Source organism: Hyla sarda, unplaced genomic scaffold, assembly GCF_029499605.1.
Source record: "Hyla sarda isolate aHylSar1 unplaced genomic scaffold, aHylSar1.hap1 scaffold_505, whole genome shotgun sequence".
In the NCBI taxonomy this organism is placed as follows: domain Eukaryota; kingdom Metazoa; phylum Chordata; class Amphibia; order Anura; family Hylidae; genus Hyla; species Hyla sarda.
This window is the reverse complement of record NW_026610516.1, coordinates 31796-59184: the sequence shown is the minus strand read 5'-3', so window position 1 is coordinate 59184 and position 27389 is coordinate 31796. Positions and strand designations below refer to the sequence as shown.

At 43.9% G+C, this 27389-nt stretch overlaps 1 protein-coding gene across 1 annotated transcript in view; it reads right to left on the bottom strand.

The window, feature by feature from the left end:
- The window catches only part of LOC130337687 (zinc finger protein 160-like), a 48350-nt gene that overhangs the window by 6734 nt on the left and 14227 nt on the right, over window positions 1–27389 (bottom strand). The window contains exons 6-8 of the mRNA XM_056553957.1: window positions 10715–10903; window positions 9035–9161; window positions 8846–8931 (exon numbers count right to left, since the gene is read on the bottom strand). Coding sequence (XP_056409932.1) covers window positions 8846–8931; window positions 9035–9161; window positions 10715–10903 — 402 coding nt within the window. The remainder of the gene's footprint in view (window positions 1–8845; window positions 8932–9034; window positions 9162–10714; window positions 10904–27389) is intronic.

Here is a 27389-nt window from a genome sequence, read left to right as displayed (position 1 = left end):
TGTGCCCGATGCTCTACTTTCTGTTCCCCGCTCCCTGAGCGTTAACGGGACGGGGAGTAGAGCTACGGAGGGATGGGGAGTACAGCTGCGGGGGACGGGGAGTAGAGCTACGGAGGGATGGGGAGTAGAGCTGCGGGGGACGGGGAGTACAGCTGCGGGCATGGGGCGCTCGCGGGGACGCACACTGATGACAGCGGCATCGGGCGTAGGAATCCCCATAGCGCTGTGGATCGCTCCCTGAGCGTTCACAGGGGATGGGGAGTAGAGCTGCGTAGGACGGGGAGTAGAGCTGCGGGGGACGGGGAGTAGAGCTGCGGGGGACGGGGAGTAGAGCTGCGGGGGACGGGGAGTAGAGCTGCGGGGGACGGGGAGTAGAGCTGCGGGGGACGGGGAGTACAGCTGCGGGGGACGGGGTGTAGAGCTGCGGGCGTGGGGATCCTGATAACAGCGCCATCGGGCATCGGGATCCCGATAGTGCTGTGGATGAACAGTAAATGTATATGAGGCAGCCGTATGAGCTGTGTACATGTGTGAACTTCTGTCGGGCCACAGAGGCCATGTGAGCTCCGTGCAGCTTCAGCTATCACAGGGTGAGGAGATAGGAGATCCTCTCCCTATAGCCAAACTGACACTGCTGTGCGCATCGATGCGTGACGTTTAAATATGTCACGTGACAAGAGAGAGCCAATAGGATGTGATGGAGGCGGACCATCTCATTCTATGGCAAATCTCATTCCACGGCAATGCACCGGCAGATTTCATACCTAGTGTATTTGCTGCAGAACAAGCCCTTTCCCCTTCAGCCAATCACAGGCTTTACACCACTGCGGCCTGTGATTGGCTGAAAAGTGAAAGGTCCTGTAAGATGAATAGTGAAGAGAGGACACCCCGGACCGCACGGAGGGGAACGGCATCTGCAGGGACCGGGACTAGGTGAGCAAAAGTTTTTTTTATTTTACTACTTCTTCCTTTTACACTTAGCTCAGTGTTTTTCTACCAGGGGGCCTCCAGATGTTGTGAAACTACTACTCCCAGCATGCCCGGACAGCCTTTGGCTGTTCGGGCATGCTGAGAGTTGTAGTTTTGCAACAGCTGGAGGCCCCCTGGTAGGGAAACACTGACTTTTAGTATTTTTCTTTACCTGCTCTGGCCGGCCCCCGCAACGGGAGCCGAGCAGAGCAGATAATCGCATGTTTTCCCGGGGGCCGCATCGCTATATCGCATTGCTTTTGCGATATATCATGCAGCCCGGCCGGGAACTCTGCAATTCTACCCCGAGCGTGACTCGGGGTTACCGATCCTGGCAGGGAAAATTAACCCCGAGTCACACTCGGGAATACCGCTCAGGAGGTTAAAGGGGTATTCCAGGAAAAAAAAAAAATTTTATTTATCAACTGGCTCCAGAAAGTTAAACAGATTTGTAAATGACTAAATTACTTCTATTAAAAAATCTTAATCCTTTCAGTACTCATGAGCTTCTGAAGTTAAGGTTGTTCTTTTCTGTCTAAGTGCTCTCTGATGACATGTGTCTTGGGAACCGCCCAGTTTAGAAGAAAATCCCCATAGCAAACCTCTTCTAAACTGGGCGGTTCCTGAGACACGTGTCATCAGACAGCACTTAGACTGAAAAGAACAACCTTAACTTCAAAGCTCATAAGTTCTGAAAGGATTAAGATTTTTTTAATAGAAGTTATTTACAAATCTCCAATAATATAAAGTAGAGAAAAGATGGTGGCTATGGCACCTTACGGTCTATTGAACAATGCAATGAATAGAATTATAAGAGGTCCCACAATTATCCAAGAAAGTGTATAGTGGTAGTCCATATACATGAAAAATGTCCTGCGTAACAGTGGTGCCTGGACAGAATAAATGCAGTACAAAAATGCCAGTAATGAAGAAAAAGGGTCCGGCAACTCACAGTAAGTCGCTAGCTGCTAATCGACACGAGGTCCGTCCATGGGGCAGGAGAAGGTGAGGGAAGCTCAGGAGGCGATTAACCGGTTGATTTCGTGCACATGCACTTCATCCGGCCTCTAAAATTACGTCATCGCAACCCCACTGTTAATGTGGGAGATTTTATATTGGAAAAACAAAAAGAAATTTGAACACCAGGTTTCGTGAACATTTATATACAATTAGAACCGGCCGCGGTACAACCCGTTTTATATCACATATGCAAGAATGTCAGAACAGTAATACCAATCATCTGAGATTCGGAGGCCTAGAAAGAGTTAAACCACCCGAGAATGGTGGAGACCGGGATGCAATGTTGATCCGTGCAGAAGCCAAGTGGATTATTCGCCTCGGAGCTCAAGGGCCGGCAGGCTTGAATGATAAAGTTGATCTCTCTCCCTTTATAGAATAACTACTTTTTATTGAATAAAACTATATACTATATGAAACTATATGAAAATTTGTCCTGTGCTCTATTATATATTTTATGAAGTTTTTGCACTTTTTTGATTATTTGAGGACTTTAATAAAGTTTTTGATTTTTTCCACATATACTGGGTCACGTGACCGAATTGATCCGGATATTAAAGTGGGGTTGCGATGACGTAATTTTAGAGGCCGGATGAAGTGCATGTGCACGAAATCAACCGGTTAATCGCCTCCTGAGCTTCCCTCACCTTCTCCTGCCCCATGGACGGACCTCGTGTCGATTAGCAGCTAGCGTCTTACTGTGAGTTGCCGGACCCCTTTTCTTCATTACTGGCATTATTTACAAATCTGTTTAACTTTCTGGAGCCAGTTGATATATATATATAAAAGTTTTTTCCTGGATAACCCCTTTAACCACTTAAGGACCCAGGGCGTATCCATACGATATCAATCAGCAGGCACCCCGTGAAAATGCCCAGGGGGGTCATAAGAGCGCCCCCCCCCCCTCGGCAATCGGCGCAAATTGCAAGTGAATTCACACTTGCGATTTGCGTCGGTTCCGGGTCATACGGGTCTATGGTGACCTGGTGACCCGGAATATAAGGGGGATCGCGGTTGTCTAAGACACCCACGATCCCCCTAAAGGCATAGGTGTGAGGTGGCAGGGGTGCCACCCCTCCTATCCCTGCTATTGGTCTGCTATTGATCGTCAGAGGCGACGACCAATAGCAGATCGGGGGCGGGAGGGTTAACTTTCGTTTTCCCCGTCCTGCTCACCCACAATAGGCGGGGCAGAACGGGGAAACGAAGGGGACCGGGCGCCGACGTCCACTTACTGATCCGGAGGCTGCGGCGACGGTGATCGGCGGGCGGCATGTTGTGCGTCAGAAGAGGACGGCTCCAGGGATCCTACGGAAGCCGGTAAGTTGATCTGGAGGGATACAGTCTGAGACTGTGGTCTCTAAACTCTAGCCCTCCAGATGTTGCAAAACTACAACTCCCAGCATGCCCAGACAGCTGTTTGGGCATTCTGGAATATGTAGTTTTACAACAGCTGGAGGGCTGCAGTTTGAGACCACTTTACAGTGGTCTCTAAACTATATCCCTCCAGATCTTGCAAAACTACAACTCCTAGCATGCCCACATAGCTGTTTTCTGTCTGGGCATGCTGGGATTTGTAGTTTTGCAATATCTGGAGGTCCACAGTTTGGAGATCACTGTGCACTGGTCTAAAAATTGTAGCCCTCCAGATGTTGCAAAACTGCAAATCCCAGCATGCCCAGACAGCAAACAGCTGTCTCGGCATGCTGAGAGTTGTAGTTGGGTACCTTTAGCTGTCGCATAACTACATCTCCCAGCATGCCCTTCGGTGATTAGTACATGCTGGGAGTTGTAGTTTTGCAACAGCTGCAGGCATACTGGTTGGAAAATACTGAGTTAGGTAACAGAATCTAACTGAAGGTTTTCCAACCAGTGTGCCTCCAGCTGTTGCAAAAGTACAACTCTCAGCATGTACTAATCACCGAAGGGCACGGTCTGTCAGTACATGCTGGGAGTTGTAGTTTTGAAACAGCTGGAGGTTTGCCCCCCCATGTGAATGTACAGGGTACAGGGTACATTCAAACGGACAGGTTTACAGTAAATTTCCTGCTTCAAGTTTGGGCTGCGTCACCGTAACATGCCAGTGTGAATGTACCCTAAAAACACTACAGTACACTACACTAACACATAATAAAGGGTAAAACACTACATATACACCCCCTTACACTGTCCCCCCAATAAAAATGAAAAACGTGTTGTATGGCAGTGTTTCCAAAACGGAGCTGTTGCAAAACAACAACTCCCAGCATTTCTGGACAGCCACTGACTGTCCAGACATGCTGGGAGTTTAGAAACAGCTGGAGGCACCCTGTTTGGGAATCACTTGCATAGAATACCCCTATGTCCACCCCTATGCAATCCTTAATTTAGTCCTCAAATGGGCATGGCGCTCTCTCATTTCGGAGCCCTGTCGTATTTCAAGGAAACAGTTTAGGGACACATATGGGGTATTTCCGTACTCGGGAGAAATTGCACTACAAATTTTGGGGGGCTTTTTCTCCTTTTACCCCTTATGAAAATGAAAAGTTGGGGTCTACCTCAGCCTGTTAGTGTAAAAAAATTAAAAAATTTGCACTAACATGTTGGTGTTGCCCCATACTTTTTATTTTCACAAGTGGTAAAAGGAAAAAAAGACCCCAAAAATTTGTAACGCAATTTCTCCTGAGTATGGAAATACCCCATATGTGGGCGTAAAATGCTCTGCGGGCGCACAACAAGGCTCAGGAGTGAGAGCGCACCATGTACATTTGAAGCCTAAATTGGTGATTTGCACAGGGGTGGCTGATTTTACAGTGGTTCTGGCATAAACGCAAAAAAATAAATACCCACATGTGACCCCCATTTTGGAAACTACACCCCTCACGGAACGTGACAAGGGTATAGTGAGCCTTAACACCCCACAGGTGTTTGACTAATTTTCATTAAAGTTGGATGGGAAAATGAAAAAAGAAAAATTTAACAAAAATGCTGGTGTTACCCTAAATTTTTCATTTTCACAAGGGAAAAATAGGAAAAAAGCCCCCTAAAATTTGTAACCCCATCTCTTCTGAGTAAGAACATACCCCATATGTGAATGCAAAGTGCTCTGCTGGCGAACTACAATGCTCAGAAGAGAAAGAGCGCCATTGGGATTTTTAAGAGAAAATGTGTCTGGAATTGAAGGTCACGTGTGTTTACAAAAACCCCATAGTGCCAGAACAATGGACCCCCGACACATGTGAACCCATTTTGGAAACTACACCCCTCATGTAATGTAATAAGGGGTTCAGTGAGAATTTACGCCCCACAGGTGTCTGACAGGTTTTGGAACAGTGATCCGTGAAAATGAAAAATTAAATTTTTCATTTGCACAACCCACTGTTCCAAAGATCTGTCAAACACCAGTGGGGTGTAAATACTCACTGCACCCCATATTAAATTCTGTGAGGGGTGTAGTTTCCAAAATGGGGTCACATGTGGGGGGTCCACTGTTCTGGCACCACGGGAGGCTTTGTAAACGCACATGGCCCCTGACTACCATTCCAAACGAATTCTCTTTTCAAAAGATCAATGTCGCTCCTCCTCTTCTGGGCATTGTAGTGTGCCAGTAGAGCACTTGACGTCCACACATTGGGTATTTCCATACTCAGAAGAAATGGGGTTTCAAATTTTGGGGTTCATTTTCTCCTATTACCCCTTGTAAAAAATGTAAAATTTAGGGAAAAAACTGCATTTTCATTAAAAAAAATTTTTTTTTCATTTACACATCCAACTTTGACAAAAAGTCGTCAAACACTTGTGGGTAGTTAAGGCTCACTGTAGGCCTTGTTACGTTCCTTAAGGGGTGTAGTTTCCAAAATAGTATGCCATGTGGGTATTTTTTGCTGCTCTGGCACCACAGGGGCTTCCTAAATGCGACATGCCCCCCAAAAACGATTTCAGCAAAAGTTGCTTTCAAAAAGCCAAATGTGACTCCTTCTCTTCTGAGCATTGTAGTTCGCCAGCAGAGCATTTTTTGTCCTAACATGGGGTATTTCCATACTCAGAAGAGGTGGGGTTACAATTTTTTTTTTTTGGGGGGGGGGGGGCATTTTCTCCTATTACCCTTTGAAAAAATGGTAAATTTGGGGGAAAAACTGCACTTTAGTGAAAAATTTTCTTTTTCCATTTACACATTCAATTTTAACGAAAAGTTGTCAAACACCTGTGGGGTGTTAAGGCTAACTGGACCCCTTGTTACATGCCTTAAGGGGTGTAGTTTCCAAAATAGTATGCCATGCAGGGTTTTCTGCTGTTCTGGCACCATAGGGGCTTTCTAAATGTGACATGCCCCCCAAAAACCATTTCAGAAAAATTCACTCTCCAAAATCCCATTGTTGCTCCTTCCCTTCTGAGCCCTCTACTGCGCCCGCCAAAAACTTGACATACACATATGAGGTATTTCCTTACTCGAGAGAAATTGGGTTACAAATTTTGGGGGCTTTTTCTCCTATGACCACTTGTAAAAATTCAAAAACTGGGTCTACAAGAACATGCCAGTGTAAAAAATGAAGATTTTGAATTTTCTCCTTCACTTTTCTGCTATTCCTGTGAAACACCTAAATGGTTAACACACTTACTGAATGTCATTTTGAATACTTTGAGGGGTGCAGTTTTTATAATTGGGTCATTTGTGGGGTATTTCTAATATGAAGGCCCTTCAAATCCACTTCAAATCTGAACTGGTCCCTGAAAAATTCCGATTTTGAAAATTTTTTGAAAAATTGGAAAATTGCTGCTGAACTTTGAAGCCTCTGATGTCTTTCAAAAGTAAAAACATGTCAACTTTATGATGCATATTGTATATGTGAATCAATGTATAATTTGTTTGGAATATCCATTTTCCTTATAAGCAGAGAGCTTCAAAGTAAAAAAAAAAAAAGCATAATTTACAATTTTTTCATCAAATTTTAGAATTTTTCACCAAGAAATGATACAAGTATCGACAAAATTTTACCACTAACATAAAGTAGAATATGTCACGAAAAAACAATCTCGGAATCAGAATGAAAGGTAAAAGCATCCCAGAGTTATTAATGCTTGAAGTGACAGTGGTCAGATGTTCAGAAAATGGCCAGGTCCTTAAGGTATATTTGGGCTGGGTGCTTAAGGGGTTAAAGTGTACCTCTCATGAAACAAACTTTTATATATTAAAGATAAACCCTACTGAACAACTTTTTAATTGCTTTTATTTAAAAATGTTTCCTCCTTTCATGTTTTTTTTTTTTACTTTAAAAACTTCTCCACTAGGGGTCTCCCTAGTAATGATGTCAGCAAGCATTTCTGACTCAGTGATTGAGTCGGAAATCAGCTCAGGCAGCTCCCCACCTGTCAGACAGACAGGCAGGAGGGAGGAAGCACTGAGCTGTACTGAGCAAACAGAGAGGATACATTCCCTCTTCTCTTTTTCTCTGTTCCTCTCCCCTCTGTCCACTTTCCACATGGATAATTATATATGCACTGCTTATCTGCTGGACTTGCCAGTGCTATGACAACCTCCCCTGCTCTGTGCCTACAACTGAGCTACTGAAGGGCATAGAAAAAATGTATTTTTAGGGGGTTTTAAAGAAAAATAAATGCAGGGATAGACTTTGCCAGAGTCAGGGACAGATGGGGAGAGGGATTAGGGAAAGTTTAGATGGTGATAGGTACTCTAAGGTGAAAATGGGCTGAGTTCTTAAAAGGTTAATAAATATTAATAAGCCCCTCCCCTAAAAGGAAAACTAAATTAATTAAATTACCCTCTTTTCCCATTTTAGAAATAAAAAAAACATAAGGCTGGGTTCACATTCCGTTTTCAGCCACACGGGACTGCATACGGCTGGGGGGAGCTAAAACCGGGCGCTCCCGTATCCCTTCCGTATGCCGCCGGTATATAATTCATTTCAATGAGCCGACCGGAGTGAAACGCTGACTCTGGTCGGCTCATTTTTGCCCCGCATGTGGTTTTCCCACCGGACCTAAAACCATGGTCGACCACAGTTTTAGGCCCGGTGGAAAACCGCATATGGGGCAGCCGTATGCAGTCCCGTATGGCTGAAAACGTGATGTGAACCCAGCCTAAGACAATTAAATATACAAACATATTTGGTATCGCCATGGGCAGAAATGTTCAAACTATTAAAATAAAATGTTACTGATCCTGTGTAGTAAACGGCGTAAACATAAAAAAAATACAGAAGTCCAAAATTGCTGATTTTCTGGTCACATCATATCCCCAAATCACGGCAAAAAATTTGGCCAAGACGTCACATATACGTAAAAGTTATATCACAAAAAAATCATGGCAGAAAAAATGAGCCCTTATACAGCCTCATGTATGGAAAAAAGTTATGGGGGTCAGCAGAGGGTCACCAATACAGTAACACGCAGCACTTATCACAGACACTTTCATAATGGACTGTGCTGAGGTGATTTCCCCTCGCTGTATATTGTACAGACAGATTTATCATAAGTTCTGCGTCATGAATTTGCCGCACGTCAGCACTTTCATAGCTAAGAATTATTGACTGTAAAACACGTCCCCCACAGACAACAATGATAAATCCCCCCAATGTTTTTAGAAGGGGTAAGTGACCCAAGAAGTGATGGGTGGACACGTCTATTATTATATTTATTGTGGTTCTGGTATTTTATTACTATGACTTTGGTTTGAGGATTTGGTATTTTGATCATAGTTATTTATTTATTCTTCCATGAGCAGAGCCGGGGGGCCGGGCAGGAGATCATGGGGGTCCCTACCCAGATTGAGTTCATCTTTAATTAAGGTGGGAAATATGGTGCCATGATCAGGGGTTCAAACACTTTATGGTCATATATTGGAAACTTTAAAGCAATCTACCTGATTCTTCTCTGGTACATTTCCCTCTGGACAGTCCTGGGAATACAGAGGACGGGGACACCTCTCGGGTGGATTTCTATCATTAACTTCATCCGTAGGGAACACACAGGGAATGAATACATCAGTGCTGGATATATTTCTATGTTACTAGGTAGTGAGAGTGATATCTATATATTTGTATCTTCTTACCTTGTGATGTGAGGGGCCGGTGATCCTCCATCATGACTATGTCCTGGTACAGATCCTTGTGTCCTTCTACATACTCCCACTCCTCCATGGTGAAATAGACCGCAACATCCTGACACCTTATAGGAACCTGACACATAATGATACTGTCATCACCAGACCCCTCCATTACTGTATAATGTCCCAGCAGTGTCACCTCTCCAGTCATCACCAGACCCTTCCATTACTGTATAATGTCCCAGCAGTGTCACCTCTCTAATCATCACCAGACTCCTCCATTACTGTATAATGTTCCAGCAGTGTGACCTCTCCAGTCATCACCAGACCCCTCCATTACTGTATAATGTCCCAGCAGTGTCACCTCTCCAGTCATCACCAGACTCCTCCATTACTGTATAATGTCCCAGCAGTGTCACCTCTCCAGTCATCACCAGACCCCTCCATTACTGTATAATGTCCCAGCAGTGTCACCTCTCCAGTCATCACCAGACTCCTCCATTACTGTATAATGTCCCAGCAGTGTCTCCTCTCCAGTCATCATCAGTCCCCCCCTCTTTACTGTATAATGTCCCAGCAGTGTCGCCTCTCCAGTCATCACCAGACCCCTCCATTACTGTATAATGTCCCAGCAGTGTCACCTCTCCAGTCATCACCAGATCCCTCCATTAGTATATAATGTCCCAGCAGTGTCACCTCTCCAGTCATCACCAGACCCCTCCATTACTGTATAATGTCCCAGCAGTGTCACCTCTCCAGTCATCACCAGACCCCTCCATTACTGTATAATGTCCCAGCAGTGTCACCTCTCTAATCATCACCAGACCTCTCCATTACTGTATAATGTCCCAGCAGTGTCACCTCTCCAGTCATTACCAGACCCCTCCATTACTGTATAATGTCCCAGCAGTGTCACCTCTCCAGTCATCACCAGACCCCTCCATTACTGTATAATGTCCCAGCAGTGTCACCTCTCCAGTCATCACCAGACCCCTCCATTACTGTATAATGTCCCAGCAGTGTCACCTATCCAGTCATCACCAGACCCCTCCATTACTGCATAATGTCCCTGCAGTGTCACCTCTCTAGTCATCACCAGACCCCTCCATTACTGTGTAATGTCCCAGCAGTGTCACCTCTCTAGTCATCACCAGACCCCTCCATTACTGTATAATGTCCCAGCAGTGTCACCTCTCTAGTCATCACCAGACCCCTCCATTACTGTATAATGTCCCAGCAGTGTCACCTCTCCAGTCATCAACAGATCCCTCCATTACTGTATAATGTCACAGCAATGTCACCTCTCCAGTCATCACCAGACCCCTCCATTACTGTATAATGTCCCAGCAGTGTCACCTCTCCAGTCATCACCAGACCCCTCCATTACTGTATAATGTCCCAGCAGTGGCACCTCTCCAGTCATCACCAGACCCCTCCATTACTGTATAATGTCCCAGCAGTGTCACCTCTCCAGTCATCAACAGACCCCTCCATTACTATATAATGTCCCAGCAGTGTCACCTCTCTAATCATCACCAGACCCCTCCATTACTGTATAATGTCCCAGCAGTGTCACCTTTCTAATCATCACCACACCCCTCCACTACTGTATAATGTCCCAGCAGTGTCACCTCTCTAATCATCACCAGCCCCCTCCATTACTGTATAATGTCCCAGCAGGGTCACCTCTCCAGTCAGCAGCTCAGTGATCCTGTGAATGAGTTCTAGGATCTTCTTCTCATGTATGTGTGAGTGAGTTGGAGGCTCCATGATGGGGCCCCGGGCCCTGCTCCGTCCTCCCGAAGATGGGAGCTCATGAAGATGGCTGCTGGGGGCCTCACACTCCCTCCAGGTCTTCTTCACTGTGGTGTAATCCTGTGTATGGAGAGAGACAATGAGGGGACTGACCCCAGTATTCCTCCCTCACTACAAAGAGGAGATTGTGCCCCCTGTATAAAGCTCTAGTGAGCACATCTGGAATACTGGGGTCAGTTCTGGAGACCTCACCTACAAAGAGACATCCAGAATATAGAGCGGCTCCAAAGATGGGGGACAACAATGGTGTAAATGTAGATGGGGACAACAATGGTGTAAATGTAGATGGGGGGACAACAATGGTGTAAATGTATATGGGGGGAACAACAATGGTGTAAATGTAGATGGGGACAACAATGGTGGAAATGTAGATGGGGGGAAAACAATGGTGGAAATGTAGACGGGGACATCAATCGTGGAAATGTAGATGGGGGACAAGAATGGTGGAAATGTAGATGGGGACAGCAATGGTGGAAATGTAGATGGGGACAGCAATGGTGGAAATGTAGATGGGGAAAACAATGGTGGAAATGTAGATGGGGGACAACAATGGTGGAAATGTAGATGGGGGACAACAATGGTGGAAATGTAGATGGGGACAGCAATGGTGGAAATGTAGATGGGGAAAACAATGGTGGAAATGTAGATGGGGGACAACAATGGTGGAAATGTAGATGGGGGACAACAATGGTGGAAATGTAGGTGGGGACAGCAATGGTGGAAATGTAGATGGGGAAAACAATGGTGGAAATGTAGATGGGGACAACAATGGTGGAAATGTAGATGGGGGACAACAATGGTGGAAATGTAGATGGGAAAAATAATGGTGGAAAATGTAGATGGGGACAACAATGGTGGAAATGTAGATGGGGACAACAATGGTGGAAATGTCGATGGGGACAACAATGAAGAAAATGTAGATGGGGACAACAATGGTGGAAATGTAAATGGGTCACCTCACCTCTCCGGTCAGCAGGTGGAGGATCTCTAAGGTGAAGTGTAATATTCTCTTAGTCATCTCATTCCTGTCCTTGTCCATCCTTGGGGGTCATTCAGGAGAAGAGGAGACAACTGGGTCAGCTGGAGGGGAAGAGGAGGAGCCTGAATAACAGAACCAGCGACACAATGTAACAAACCTCCTCCTCATATAATCTCCTTACTACTGGGGTGACACATTGTAACAAACCTCCTCCTCATGTAATCTCTTTACTACTGTGGTGACACACTGTAACAAACCTCCTCCTCATGTAATCTCCTTACTACTGGGGTGACACACTGTAACAACCCCCTTCCTCCAGGGCTGTAGATGGCGCCCCCTCTGGTCTCTGCTGTTTCTCCTATTAGATTGCAGTAAGGCCTCGTTCACACGGACGGATCAGAGAAGTTTCCTCAGTGATAAATCTGCAGCAGATTTCATGGACTTCAATGGTCTAATCCTCCTGTGTGAACACGACCTTAACCCCTTAACAATGATGTATAAACATGGGGACATAAAAGGGGGGGGGGGGGGAAGAAAAAAAAAGCGAATAAGCCCCTCCCTCAAAAATGTCTATTGCCCCATTTTACCTGAAATGCAAAAAAATGAAAAATAAAATATTAATAAACATATTTAGTATCAGCACGCGCAAAAATGTCGAAACTATCAAAGTATAATATTAACCCCTTAAAGACGAAGCCAATTTTCGTTTTTTTTCTCCTCCCCTTCTAAAAACGCGTTAAATTTTGCCCCTACAGACCCATATAAAGGCTTGTTGTTGTTTTTGTTGTTCTTGCTGTTGTTGTTTGCGTCACTAATTGTACTTTGTAATGACATCACTTATAACATAATCTGCAGCAAAACAAAAATAAAAACATATTTGTGGGGGTGAAATGTAAGACACTTTGTAACTTTTGGGGGCTTCCGTTTCTACGCACTTTTCAGTTAAAATGACACCTTATCTTTATTCTGTAGGTCTTGTGATAAGGTGAAAGGTGGGGACGTTGTTGGACTGTTGTTCTTACCTGTGCCTGATGAAGCTGCTTAGGCAGTGAAACGCGTTGCATTCTGGGTAAATAAACACCTTGTCATTCACTTACCTGCTTGGTCTGTGTCCAGCGCCATGCTGAGCCGGCGTCCCCTTTGAAGCTACTTACTCCTATACAGTGACCCCCTTTACCTACGATGGCCCCGACATACGATCATTTCAGCATACGATCACTCTCAGAGGACATCACATGGTGAAGGCAGCATCAACATACGATGCTTTTGTATGTCGGGGCCATCGCATAAACGGCTATCCGGCAGCGCCGACTGCTTCACCCGCCACCGGATAGCCGTTTACGGTGCCCCGTGTGGTCCGCTGACGATCACTTACCTGTCCTCGGGGCTCCGGCGCGTCCTCTTCGGGATCCCTGCATGGCCGGCGCTCTCCATCGTCGTCATCACACCGTCCCGTCATCCAATAGGAGCGGCGTGCGTAGCGACGTGATGGCGGCGACGGAGAGCGCGGATGGCGGGGAAGAAGAGGCCTTGCCGGAGCGTCGGCGACTCCTCAGGGACGCGGCAACAGCGATGGACGGCGACATCCAGGGCAGCGGTGACGAGCGGTGATAGTCCGGAGCGGCGGGGACAGGTGAGTACAACTTCCTCTAACAGTGGTCTTCAACCTGCGGACCTCCAGATGTTGCAAAACTACAACACCCAGCATGCCCGGACAGCCAACGGCTGTCCGGGCATGCTGGGTGTTGTAGTTTTGCAACATCTGGAGGTCCGCAGGTTGTAGACCACTGTCCTATACTTTACATTGCACGGATCCCTCAACATACGATGGTTTCAACAAGCGATGGTCCATTTGGAACGGATTACCATCGTATGTTGAGGGACCACTGTACTTATCCTTGGGCCGAAGGGCTGCGGACACCTTTATACTATGTGCTCACCATTGTTGTGTATGTGCTTACACAACTTTACCAGGTGAGCATCTTACATGCCTTTTTAAACCCCTTAATATCCTCTTTTATTACACCACGGAACGCTGTTTCCAGTTTTTTTCAGGTATTTTCCAGTGTCTGTGCTGCGGTGCAGGCTGATACTTGGCCCGTAGTATGGCTTTATAGGGGTACTCCGGCGCTAAGACATCTTATCCCCTGTCCAAAGGATAGGGGATAAGATGCCTGATCGTGGGGGTCCCGCCGCTGGGGACCCCCGTGATCTTGCACGCAGCACCTCGTTACAATCAGTCCTCGGAACATGTTCGCTCCGGGTCTGATGACTGGCGATCACGGGGGCCGAAGCATTGTGACGTCACGGCTCTGCCCCCGTGTGATGTCATGCTCTGCCCCCTCAATGCAAGCCTATGGGAGGGCGTGTGACAGCTGACCTCCCAGAGGCTTGCATTGAGGGGACGGGGCCGTGATGTCACAATGCTCCGGCCCCCGTGATCGCCAGTCATCAGACCCGGAGCGAACATGCTCCGGGGACTGATTGTAACGGGGTTCTTCATGCAAGTTCACGGGGGTCCCCAGCGGCGGGACCCCCGTGATCAGGCATCTTATCCCCTATCCTTTGGATAGGGAATAAGATGTCTTAGTGCCAGAGTACCCCTTTAAGGTTGATCTGGGACGGGTCTTACCGGGAATGATCAAGTGCAGGGTGGGGGTCATTCCCCACAATCCATGCCGGCTTTTGTTGGATTTTAAAGGACATCTGCAGCATGATTAACACTTATCCCCTATCCAGAGACCCCCTGTGATCTCCTGTACGGGGCCGCGGCTGTCCCGAGCAGGGGGCATGCCAGCCGCAGCATGACATTGCAGCCGGTGTGAGGTGGTTTTTTGCGCCCCAGTAGATCCATGCGTCCGCTCCTCCCCCAGCTCTCCGAACACTTCCGAAGCTAGAGCTGGGGCAAGGGGAGGCAGGAGGTACACGCCCCCTCCCCCATCTCCCCTCCCTGAGCTCGGCTGCTGGACGCAGATCCCTACGGCACGCCCCCTCCCTGAGGACATAGATCTGCACGGCAGGTCCCCTCCCTCATCTCCCCTCCCTGAGGACGTAAATCTCCATGGCAGGTCCCCTCCCCGAGGACGTAGAGCAGTGCTCCCAATGAGCTCTATGTGTAAAGGGGGACATAATCAAAAATCAGGAAATGCAGTTTGGAGTGCTGTGGGGGGGGGGGGGGGGTGCAGCCTTAGCCAATCATAGCTCGTCTCACACTGGACTGCTCTGGGCTGTGTGTAGCAGAGTGAGGGAGGAAGTTCTCCCCTGTATGGCTTCAGATGATGTCACTACTGGGGAACGCCCCTTCCCAGTCTGTGAATCTGACTGAGCAGAAAATACAGAGCAATATCAAGGTAGAAAACTAAAAAATAACAAAAATAAGGGCAGGGGGTGGTTTATCATGATGGGGGCAGTGACCTGGGAGGATTTTAAAACAAAATTAGGAGAGGTTCTCTTTAATGCCGGACATCGGCCTGATCGGCGGTGCCCGGCATCAACCGTGATAGCAACCGGTGCCGATTAGGTATGAAGCGCTCAGCTCGTGAGAACGCATTAAACGGGACCAGGGCATACACGGTACAGGTATACCCTGTGTCCTTAACAGGTTAATGATCCCGTATGGTGAATGGCGTGAACGTAAAAAAAAGAAAAATAAATTGGTAAAAAGCGATAAAAAATGTCACATAACCGCAAACGTGGTACCATTAAAAACTACAAATTGCAGCACAAAAAAATGAGCCCTCATACATCCCTGTGTACAGAAAAATAGTGAAGTTATAGGGGTCAGAAGAGGTAAAAGCCGTAGAATAATAGTAAAGTATGTAACCATGGAAACCATTGTAATCGTATGGACCCCCAGGATACAGAGAACCTCATTGCTACCACAAAGTATGCAGCCGCAAAATTAAACCCGACAAAAGGTGCAAAATTGTGGTTTTCTTTTCAATTTCCCCCAGAAATGATATATTTTTGCTTGCTTCGTACGTTTTATGGTAAAATGATGATGTCATCACAAAGGACGACTGCTCGCGCAAAAAACAACAAAAACGACAATAATAACATTAACAATAATCTATCATATGTGTCTGTGGGGGAAATATAAAAGCGTTCAGGCGATGGGACGGCGAGGAGGAAAAAACAAAAACACAAAAATAAAGTTGTGTCCTTATTAAAATAAACCCCTCCCCCATTATCTCCCCAACAGGACGTACTAAACAGCATATTGGGATGATGGAATGATTGGCTGCAATACTCATCACCTCCACTAGAGGTCACTACACTTTTTACACTCCTGGTAAATCACAGTTTGTTCTTTTCTGTAGTTCTTGATACTTTGTTGCAAAGTTTTTTTTTTAAAAAAGCTGCAAATGATTAACCATTTACTTGCTGAAATATATATTATACAGTTTTAGAATGGAATCATAGTAAATTCTATAAAAAAAATAATAGATTATTGATTTTACCTGTTTTGATGATCATCATCTTGGAATATATTTTTTACATGGGGATTATGGGTGGAATATCATAGTTACACATGGCAAGGAACACCTGACCTGTTTCTGATAAGAATATGGTTATAAATATTTTTTTTTACATGAGGATTATGGGTGCAAAGTCACTTTGTGACGCCAGGGCACCGTTATCCTATACACGGTCCGAGGTTGGAGACAGCTTCTCCTGGGCCAGACACAGGGAGTAAATGAACACACTGATGCCACATTATGGAGAACTGTCTTTACTGAGCAGGTGCAGATGGTATTACATGTATAGTCTGGTGCAGATGGTATTACATGTATAGTCTGGTGCAGATGGTATTACATGTATAGTCTGGTGCAGATGGTATTACATGTATAGTCTGGTGCAGATGGTATTACATGTATAGTCTGGTGCAGATGGTATTACATGTATAGTCTGGTGCAGATGGTATTACATGTATAGTCTGGTGCAGATGGTATTACATGTATAGTCTGGTGCAGATGGTATTACATGTATAGTCTGGTGCAGATGGTATTACATGTATAGTCTGGTGCAGATGGTATTACATGTATAGTCTGGTGCAGATGGTATTACATGTATAGTCTGGTGCAGATGGTATTACATGTATAGTCTGGTGCAGATGGTATTACATGTATAGTCTGGTGCAGATGGTATTACATGTATAGTCTGGTGCAGATGGTATTACATGTATAGTCTGGTGCAGATGGTATTACATGTATAGTCTGGTGCAGATGGTATTACATGTATAGTCTGGTGCAGATGGTATTACATGTATAGTCTGGTGCAGATGGTATTACATGTATAGTCTGGTGCAGATGGTATTACATGTATAGTCTGGTGCAGATGGTATTACATGTATAGTCTGGTGCAGATGGTATTACATGTACAGTCTGGTGCAGATGGTATTACATGTATAGTCTGGTGCAGATGGTATTACATGTATAGTCTGGTGCAGATGGTATTACATGTATAGTCTGGTGCAGATGGTATTACATGTATAGTCTGGTGCAGATGGTATTACATGTATAGTCTGGTGCAGATGGTATTACATGTATAGTCTGGTGCAGATGGTATTACATGTATAGTCTGGTGCAGATGGTATTACATGTATAGTCTGGTGCAGATGGTATTACATGTATAGTCTGGTGCAGATGGTATTACATGTATAGTCTGGTGCAGATGGTATTACATGTATAGTCTGGTGCAGATGGTATTACATGTATAGTCTGGTGCAGATGGTATTACATGTATAGTCTGGTGCAGATGGTATTACATGTATAGTCTGGTGCAGATGGTATTACATGTATAGTCTGGTGCAGATGGTATTACATGTATAGTCTGGTGCAGATGGTATTACATGTATAGTCTGGTGCAGATGGTATTACATGTATAGTCTGGTGCAGATGGTATTACATGTATAGTCTGGTGCAGAGTGAGAGGATGGAGTGTAACCCCTTGGGAGCCCTGTTGCCTTGCTGCGACTTATGGTGCTTTTCACCCAATAGATTAATACTGACTTGATATGGGATTGAAGATTTTCCAGGCTACTAGGGTTCCGACAAGGTCCTGTGACTTTTTCCGCCAGGCTTGAGTTTCCTCTGTACGGGGGATCCTTGTAGAATGATTGGATAGGATTAAGAAAAGATTTGTTCTGGACTCTTCCCTCTTCTCCACCTCACTCCTTTACCACACTGTACTCTGCTCTCCGCAGTGACTAATGCTGAACTCCACTTAGACAGGGGAAACTCCTACCCCACTACACTATATAGCTAGCAATGTAGGGATTCCCATTGGGCAGGCAGGGTCACATGGCTTTATACTGCTCCTCCCTCTTAACCTCTTAAGGACGCAGGACGTATCCATACGCACATGGGAATTCCGGTCCCCACCACTAGCCGGTTCGCCAGGGGGGGTCATTATGCCCCCCCATGTTGGCGATGGCCGCAGATCGCTGGACAATTCAGTCCAGCGATCTGCGGCGATTCCGGGTCAATCGGGTCTCCAGTGACCCGGGGACCCGGAATTACTGGCTGATCGGGGCCGTCTCTGACGGCCCCGAACAGCCAGAGGCTGCAGGGGTGAGGTGGCACTGGTGCCACCTCACGATCGCCCTGATTCGTCGGCCGGATTACCGGCCGACCAATCAGGGCGCCTGCAGCGGGTGTAACGCCCGCTCCGCCCCTCTTCCGGAGGACGTGAGCGGGAAGAAGACCCCGGGTGCTGGGGACCCCGATCCCCGGCGTCCCTGTTGGGATCGGGGCCCCAGGAGCGACGGCGGCGGCGAGGGACAGTCCTGTGATGAAGCAGCAGCAGGAGGTGAGTTACAGCCTCCTGCTGTTGCTTAGCAACAGCTCCCAGCATGCAAAAAGGGCATGCTGGGAGCTGTAGTTATGCAACAGCAGGAGGCAGACCACCACAACTCCCAGCATTCCCTTATGGGCATGCTGGGACTTATGGTTTTGCAACAGCTGGAGGCACATTTTTTCTATGGAAAAGTGTACCTTCAGCTGTTGTATAACTACAACTCCCAGCTTGCACAAACAGCTAAAGTGCATGCTGGGAGTTGTAGTGGTGCATCTGCTGGTTGCATAACTACAACTCCCAGCATGCCCGTTGGCTGTCGGTGACTGCTGAGAGTTGTAGTTTTGCAACAGCTGAAGGCACACTGGTTATGAAACCCATTTTTTTTTTTTACCTAACTCAGTGTTTCACGACCAGTGTGCCTCCAGCTGTTGCAAACTACAACTCCCAGCAGTCACCTTACACCATGCACCGTACATGCTGGGAGTTGTAGTTTTGCAACAGCTGGAGGCACACTGGTTTTGAAACACTGAGTAAGGTCACAAACTCAGTGATACATAACCAGTGTGCCTACAGCTGTTGCAAAACTAAAACGCTCAGCATGTACAGTCTGTCAGCGCATGCTGGGAGTTGTAGTTTTGCAACAGCTGGATGTTACCCCCCCCCCCCCAATGTGAACGTACAGGGTACACTCACATGGGCGGAGGTTTACAGTAGGTATCGGGCTGCAAGTTTGAGCTGCAGCAAATTTTCTGCAACAGCTCAAACTGCCAGCAAGAAACTACTGTGAACCCCCGTCCGTGTGACTGTACCCTAAAAACACTACACTACACTAACACAAAAAATAAAATAAAAAGTAAAAAACACTACATATACACATACCCCTACACAGCCCCCCTCCCTCCCCAATAAAAATGAAAAATGTCTGGTACGCCACGGTTTCCAAAACGGAGCCTCCAGCTGTTGCAAAACAACAACTCCCAGTATTGTCGGACAGCCGTTGACTGGGAGTTTTACAACAGCTGGAGGCACCCTGTTTGGGAAACACTGGCGTAGAATTCCCCTATGTCCACCCCTATGCAATCCCTAATTTAGGCCTCAAATGCGCATGGCGCTCTCACTTTGGAGCCCTGTCGTATTTCAAGGCAACAGTTTAGGGTCACATATGGGGTATCGCCGTACTCGGGAGAAATTGTGTTACAAATTTTGGGGGGTATTTTCTGCTTTTACCCTTTTTAAAAATGTAAAATTTTTGGGAAAAGAAGCATTTTAGGCAAAAATATATATATATTTTTTTACATATGCAAAAGTTGTGAATCACCTGTGGGGTATTAAGGTTCACTTAACCCCTTGTTACGTTCCCCGAGGGGTCTGGTTTCCAAAATAGTATGCCATGTGTTTTTTTTTTGCTATCCTGGCACCATAGGGGCTTCCTAAATGCGGCATGCCCCCAGAGCAAAATTTGCTTTCAAAAAGCCAAATGTGACTCCTTCTCTTCTGAGACCTGTAGTGCGCCAGCAGAGCACTTTTCACCCCCATATGGGGTGTTTTCTGAATCGGGAGAAATTGGGCTTCAAATTTTGGGGGGTATTTTCTGCTATTACCCTTTTTTTAAATGTAAAACTTTTGGGAAACCAAGCATTTTAGGTAAAAAATTATTTTTTTTTTTACATATGCAAAAGTCGTGAATCACCTGTGGGGTATTAAGGTTCACATTACCCCTTGTTACGTTCCCCGAGGGGACTAGTTTCAAAAATGGTATGCCATGTGTTTTTTTTTGCTGTCCTGGCACCATAGGGGCTTCCTAAAGGTGACATGCCCCTCAAAAACCATTTGACGCTCCTTCCCTTCTGAGCCCTCTACTGCGCCCGTCGAACAATTAACATAGACATATGAGGTATGTGCTTACTCGAGAGAAATTGGGTTTCAAACACAAGTAAAAATTTTCTCCTTTTTACCCCTTGCAAAAATTTAAAAATTGGGTCTACAAGAACATGTGAGTGTAAAAAATGAAGATTGTGAATTTTCTCCTTCACTTTGCTGCTATTCCTGTGAAACCCCTAAAGGGTTAAAACACTTACTGAATGTCATTTTGAATACTTTGGGGGGGTGCAGTTTTTATAATGGGGTCATTTATGGGGTATTTCTAATATGAAGACCCTTCAAATCCACTTCAAACCTGAACTGGTCCCTGAAAAAAAGCGAGTTTAAAAATGTTGTGAAAAATTGGAAAATTGCTGCTGAACTTTGAAGCCTCTGATGTCTCCAAAAGTAAAAACTCATCAATTTTATGATGCAGACATAAAGTGGACATATTGTATATGTGAATAAAAAAAAATTATTTGGAATATCCATTTTCCTTACAAGCAGAGAGCTTCAAAGTTAGAAAAATGCAAAATTTTCAAATTTTTCATCACATTTTAGGATTTTTCACCAAGAAAGGATGCAAGTTACCATAAAATTTTGCCACTAAGTTAAAGTAGAATATGTCACGAAAAAACAATCTCGGAATCAGAATGATAACTAAAAGCATTCCAGAGTTATTAATGTTTAAAGTGACAGTGGTCAGATTTGCAAAAAATGGCCGAGTCCTTAAGGTGAAAAAGGGCTCAGTCCTTAAGGGGTTAAAGAGTTACTCCGGTGGAAATTTTTTTTTTTTTTAATCAACTGGTGCCAGAAAGTTAGCAGTTGTATATTACAGAGAACGTTTCTTTCTTTTTGGATTTCTTATTTTTTCTATCCACACTGTTCTCTGCTGACACCTCTGTCCGTATCAGGAACTGTCCAGAGCAGCAAAGGTTTGCTATGAAGATTTGCTCCTGCTCTGAACAGTTTGTGATATGGACAGAGGTGTCAGCAGAGAGCACTGTGGATAGAAAAAATAACAAATGCAAAAAGAAAGAAACTTTCTCTGTAATATACAGCAGCTAAGTACTGGAAGGATAAAGATTTTTTTAATAGAAGTAATTTACCAATCTGTTTAACTTTCTGGCACCAGTTGATTAAAAAAAAATGTTTGCCACCGGAGTACCCCTTTGAAAGGTACAAGACAAATATAACAGCGCATATCAAAAACATAATAAACATTTGATAAAGTGCTTTAACAACTGAGACTCAGCCGTCATTTAGGGGGCCCAACACCCGTGCCTCAGGTCTGCCCGAGGAAGTCCACAGCCTACAGGACAGCCATTGGTGCTGGGACACCACACAGGGACAGTAACGGGATTAACAATACAATAGGGTCCCAACCTCCACTATCTAGAAGCCCGGGCCCATAGTCAATAGGGAGGAGGCTGGAGTCAATAGGGAGGAGGCTGGAGTCAATAGGGAGGAGGCAGGAGTCAATAGGGAGGAGGCGGGAGTCAGTAGTGTGGAGGCGGGAGTCAATAGGGAGGAGGCTGGAGTCAATAGGGAGGAGGCTGGAGTCAATAGGGAGGAGGCTGGAGACAATTGGGAGGAGGCTGGAGACAATAGGGAGGAGGCTGGAGTCAATAGGGAGGAGGCTGGAGTCAATAGGGAGGAGGCTGTAGACAATAGGGAGGAGGCTGGAGTCAATAGGGAGGAGGCTGGAGTCAATAGGGAGGAGGTGGGAGTCAATAGGGAGGAGGCGGGAGTCAATAGGGAGGAGACGGGAGTCAATAGGGAGGAGGCGGGAGTCAATAGGGAGGAGGCTGGAGTCAATAGGGAGGAGGCTGGAGTCAATAGGGAGGAGGCGGGAGTCAATAGGGAGGAGGCGGGAGACAATAGGGAGGAGGCTGGAGACAATAGGGAGGAGGCTGGAGACAATAGGGAGGAGGCTGGAGTCAATAGGGAAGAGGCGGGAGTCAATAGGGAGGAGGCTGGAGACAATAGGGAGGAGGCTGGAGACAATAGGGAGGAATAGGGAGAAGGCTGGAGTCAGGCCTCTATAGTGGCCCCAGTGATGGAGGCTGAAGTCAGGCCTCTCCAGGGGCCCCAGTGATGGAGGCTGGAGTCAGGTCTCTCCAGGGGCCCCAGTGATAGAGGGCTCCATCATTGCCATATTATTTATTACAATGGACACAAAGTCAGTCTCCTCAGAATATAGGCAGATTCCCCTTCTTCCTGGGAGGATCAGTGGACACTTTGTTTCCTGTTACATCACTGGGACTGGGGAACTTTTCCACCTGAATACAGTGACTGTCAGGACCAATTTCTGCCAATAGGGACCACATTGAGCTGGAACTCTCCAGTACAGTGTACGACACAGATGGAGGAAGACATGTGGTATTTGTGAAAAAAACGGACTAGATAAGTCTCTAATTATATTCTTATAAGATAAAGGGACTAGATATGTCTCTAATTATATTCTTATAAGATAAAGGACTAGATATGTCTCTAATTATATTCTTATAAGATAAAGGGACTAGATATGTCTCTAATTATATTCTTATAAGATAAAGGACTAGATATGTCTCTAATTATATTCCTATAAGATAAAGGACTAGATATGTCTCTAATTATATTCTTATAAGATAAAGGACTAGATATGTCTCTAATTATATTCCTATAAGATAAAGGACTAGATATGTCTCTAATCATATTCTTATAAGATAAAGGACTAGATATGTGTCTAATTATATTCCTATAAGATAAAGGACTAGATATGTCTCTAATTATATTCTTATAAGATAAAGGGACTAGATATGTCTCTAATTATATTCTTATAAGATAAAGGACTAGATATGTCTCTAATTATATTCTTATAAGATAAAGGACTAGATATGTCTCTAATTATATTCTTATAAGATAAAGGACTACCGTATATACTCGAGTATAAGCCGACCCGAGTATAAGCCGAGACCCCTAATTTCAACCCAAAATCCCAGGAAACGTTATTGACTCGAGTATAAGCCTAGGGTGGGAAATACCTCATCCCCCCCTGTCATCATCCAGACCCGTCATTAACATCCTCATCATCATCCCCTTGTCATCATCCCACACATCCCCCCTTCATCATCCCCTTATCATCCCACACATCCCCCTTCATCATCCCCTTGTCATCATCCTACACATCCCCCCTTCATCATCCCCTTATCATCCCGCACATCCCCCTTCATCATCCCCTTATCATCCCACACATCCCCCCTTCATCATCCCCTTATCATCCCGCACATCCCCCCTTCATCATCCCACACATCCCCCCTTCATCATCCCCTTGTAATCATCCCCACCCCCCTTCATCATCCCCTTCTCATCATTCGCCCTCAGTGGTCTTCAACCTGCGGACCTCCAGAGGTTTCAAAACTACAACTCCCAGCAAGCCCGGGCAGCCATCGGCTGTCCGGACTTGCTGGGAGTTGTAGTTTTGAAACCTCCGGAGGTCCGCAGGTTGAAGACCACTGCGGCCTTCAACATCATCCAGCCCCCTCTCACCCCCTTTAGTTCTGAGTACTCACCTCCGCTCGGCGCTGGTCCGGTCCTGCAGGGCTGTCCGGTGAGGAGGTGGTCCGGTGAGGAGGTGGTCCGGGCTGCTATCTTCACCGGGGAGGCCTCTTCTCCGCGCTTCCGGCCCGGAATAGATGCGTTGCCTTGACAATGACGCAAATGACGCACCTCTGCGTCGTTGTCACGGCAACGTGACTATTCTGAGGCCGGGCCCGAAGCGCTTAGAAGAGGCCTCCCCGGTGAAGATAGCAGCCCGGAACCACTATCCCACCGGACCACCTCCTCTCCGGACAGTCCTGCAGGACCGGACCAGCGCCGAGCGGAGGTGAGTACTCAGAACTAAAGGGGGTGAGAGGGGGCTGGATGATGTTGAAGGCCGCAGTGGTCTTCAACCTGCGTACCTCCGGAGGTTTCAAAACTACAACTCCCAGCAAGCCCGGACAGCCGATGGCTGCCCGGGCTTGCTGGGAGTTGTAGTTTTGAAACCTCTGGAGGTCCGCAGGTTGAAGACCACTGCGGGTGGGGGAGTTCACTCGAGTATAAGCCGAGGGGGGTGTTTTCAGCACGAAAAATCGTGCTGAAAAACTCGGCTTATACTCGAGTATATACGGTAGATATGTCTCTAATTATATTCTTATAAGATAAAGGGACTAGATATGTCTCTAATCATATTCTTATAAGATAAAGGACTAGATATGTCTCTAATTATATTCTTATAAGATAAAGGACTAGATATGTCTCTAATTATATTCTTATAAGATAAAGGACTAGATATGTCTCTAATCATATTCTTATAAGATAAAGGACTAGATATGTCTCTAATTATATTCTTATAAGATAAAGGACTAGATATGTCTCTAATTATATTCTTATAAGATAAAGGACTAGATATGTCTCTAATTATATTCTTATAAGATAAAGGACTAGATATGTCTCTAATTATATTCTTATAAGATAAAGGGACTAGATATGTATCTAATCATATTCTTATAAGATAAAGGACTAGATATGTCTCTAATTATATTCTTATAAGATAAAGGACTAGATATGTCTCTAATTATATTCTTATAAGATAAAGGACTAGATATGTATCTAATCATATTCTTATAAGATAAAGGACTAGATATGTCTCTAATTATATTCTTATAAGATAAAGGACTAGATATGTCTCTAATCATATTCTTATAAGATAAAGGACTAGATATGTCTCTAATTATATTCTTATAAGATAAAGGACTAGATATGTCTCTAATTATATTCTTATAAGATAAAGGACTAGATATGTCTCTAATCATATTCTTATAAGATAAAGGACTAGATATGTCTCTAATTATATTCTTATAAGATAAAGGACTAGATATGTCTCTAATTATATTCTTATAAGATAAAGGACTAGATATGTCTCTAATTATATTCTTATAAGATAAAGGACTAGATATGTCTCTAATTATATTCTTATAAGATAAAGGGACTAGATATGTCTCTAATTATATTCTTATAAGATAAAGGACTAGATATGTCTCTAATTATATTCTTATAAGATAAAGGACTAGATATGTCTCTAATTATATTCTTATAAGATAAAGGGACTAGATATGTCTCTAATTATATTCTTATAAGATAAAGGACTAGATATGTCTCTAATTATATTCTTATAAGATAAAGGACTAGATATGTCTCTAATCATATTCTTATAAGATAAAGGACTAGATATGTCTCTAATTATATTCTTATAAGATAAAGGGACTAGATATGTCTCTAATCATATTCTTATAAGATAAAGGACTAGATATGTCTCTAATCATATTCTAATAAGATAAAGGACTAGATATGTCTCTAATTATATTCTTATAAGATAAAGGACTAGATATGTCTCTAATTATATTCTTATAAGATAAAGAGACTAGATATGTCTCTAATTATATTCTTATAAGATAAAGAGACTAGATATGTCTCTAATTATATTCTTATAAGATAAAGGACTAGATATGTCTCTAATCATATTCTTATAAGATAAAGGACTAGATATGTCTCTAATTATATTCTTATAAGATAAAGGACTAGATATGTCTCTAATTATATTCTTATAAGATAAAGGACTAGATATGTCTCTAATCATATTCTTATAAGATAAAGGGACTAGATATGTCTCTAATCCTATTCTTATAAGATAAAGGGACTAGATATGTCTCTAATTATATTCTTATAAGATAAAGGACTAGATATGTCTCTAATCATATTCTTATAAGATAAAGGGACTAGATATGTCTCTAATCATATTCTTATAAGATAAAGGACTAGATATGTCTCTAATTATATTCTTATAAGATAAAGGGACTAGATATGTCTCTAATTATATTCTTATAAGATAAAGGGACTAGATATGTCTCTAATCATATTCTTATAAGATAAAGGGACTAGATATGTCTCTAATTATATTCTTATAAGATAAAGGACTAGATATGTCTCTAATCATATTCTTATAAGATAAAGGACTAGATATGTCTCTAATCATATTCTTATAAGATAAAGGACTAGATATGTATCTAATCATATTCTTATAAGATAAAGGACTAGATATGTCTCTAATTATATTCTTATAAGATAAAGGACTAGATATGTCTCTAATTATATTCTTATAAGATGAAGGACCAGATATGTCTCTAATTATATTCTTATAAGATAAAGGACTAGATATGTCTCTAATCATATTCTTATAAGATAAAGGACTAGATATGTCTCTAATTATATTCTTATAAGATAAAGGACTAGATATGTCTCTAATTATATTCTTATAAGATAAAGGACTAGATATGTCTCTAATTATATTCTTATAAGATAAAGGACTAGATATGTCTCTAATTATATTCTTATAAGATAAAGGACTAGATATGTCTCTAATTATATTCTTATAAGATAAAGGGACTAGATATGCCTCTAATTATATTCTTATAAGAAAAAGGACTAGATATGTCTCTAATTATATTCTTATAAGATAAAGGACTAGATATGTCTCTAATTATATTCTTATAAGATAAAGGGACTAGATATGTCTCTAATTATATTCTTATAAGATAAAGGGACTAGATATGTCTCTAATTATATTCTTATAAGATAAAGGACTAGATATGTCTCTAATCATATTCTTATAAGATAAAGGACTAGATATGTCTCTAATTATATTCTTATAAGATAAAGGACTAGATATGTCTCTAATCATATTCTTATAAGATAAAGGACTAGATATGTCTCTAATTATATTCTTATAAGATAAAGGACTAGATATGTCTCTAATTATATTCTTATAAGATAAAGGACTAGTTATGTCTCTAATTATATTCTTATAAGATAAAGGACTAGATATGT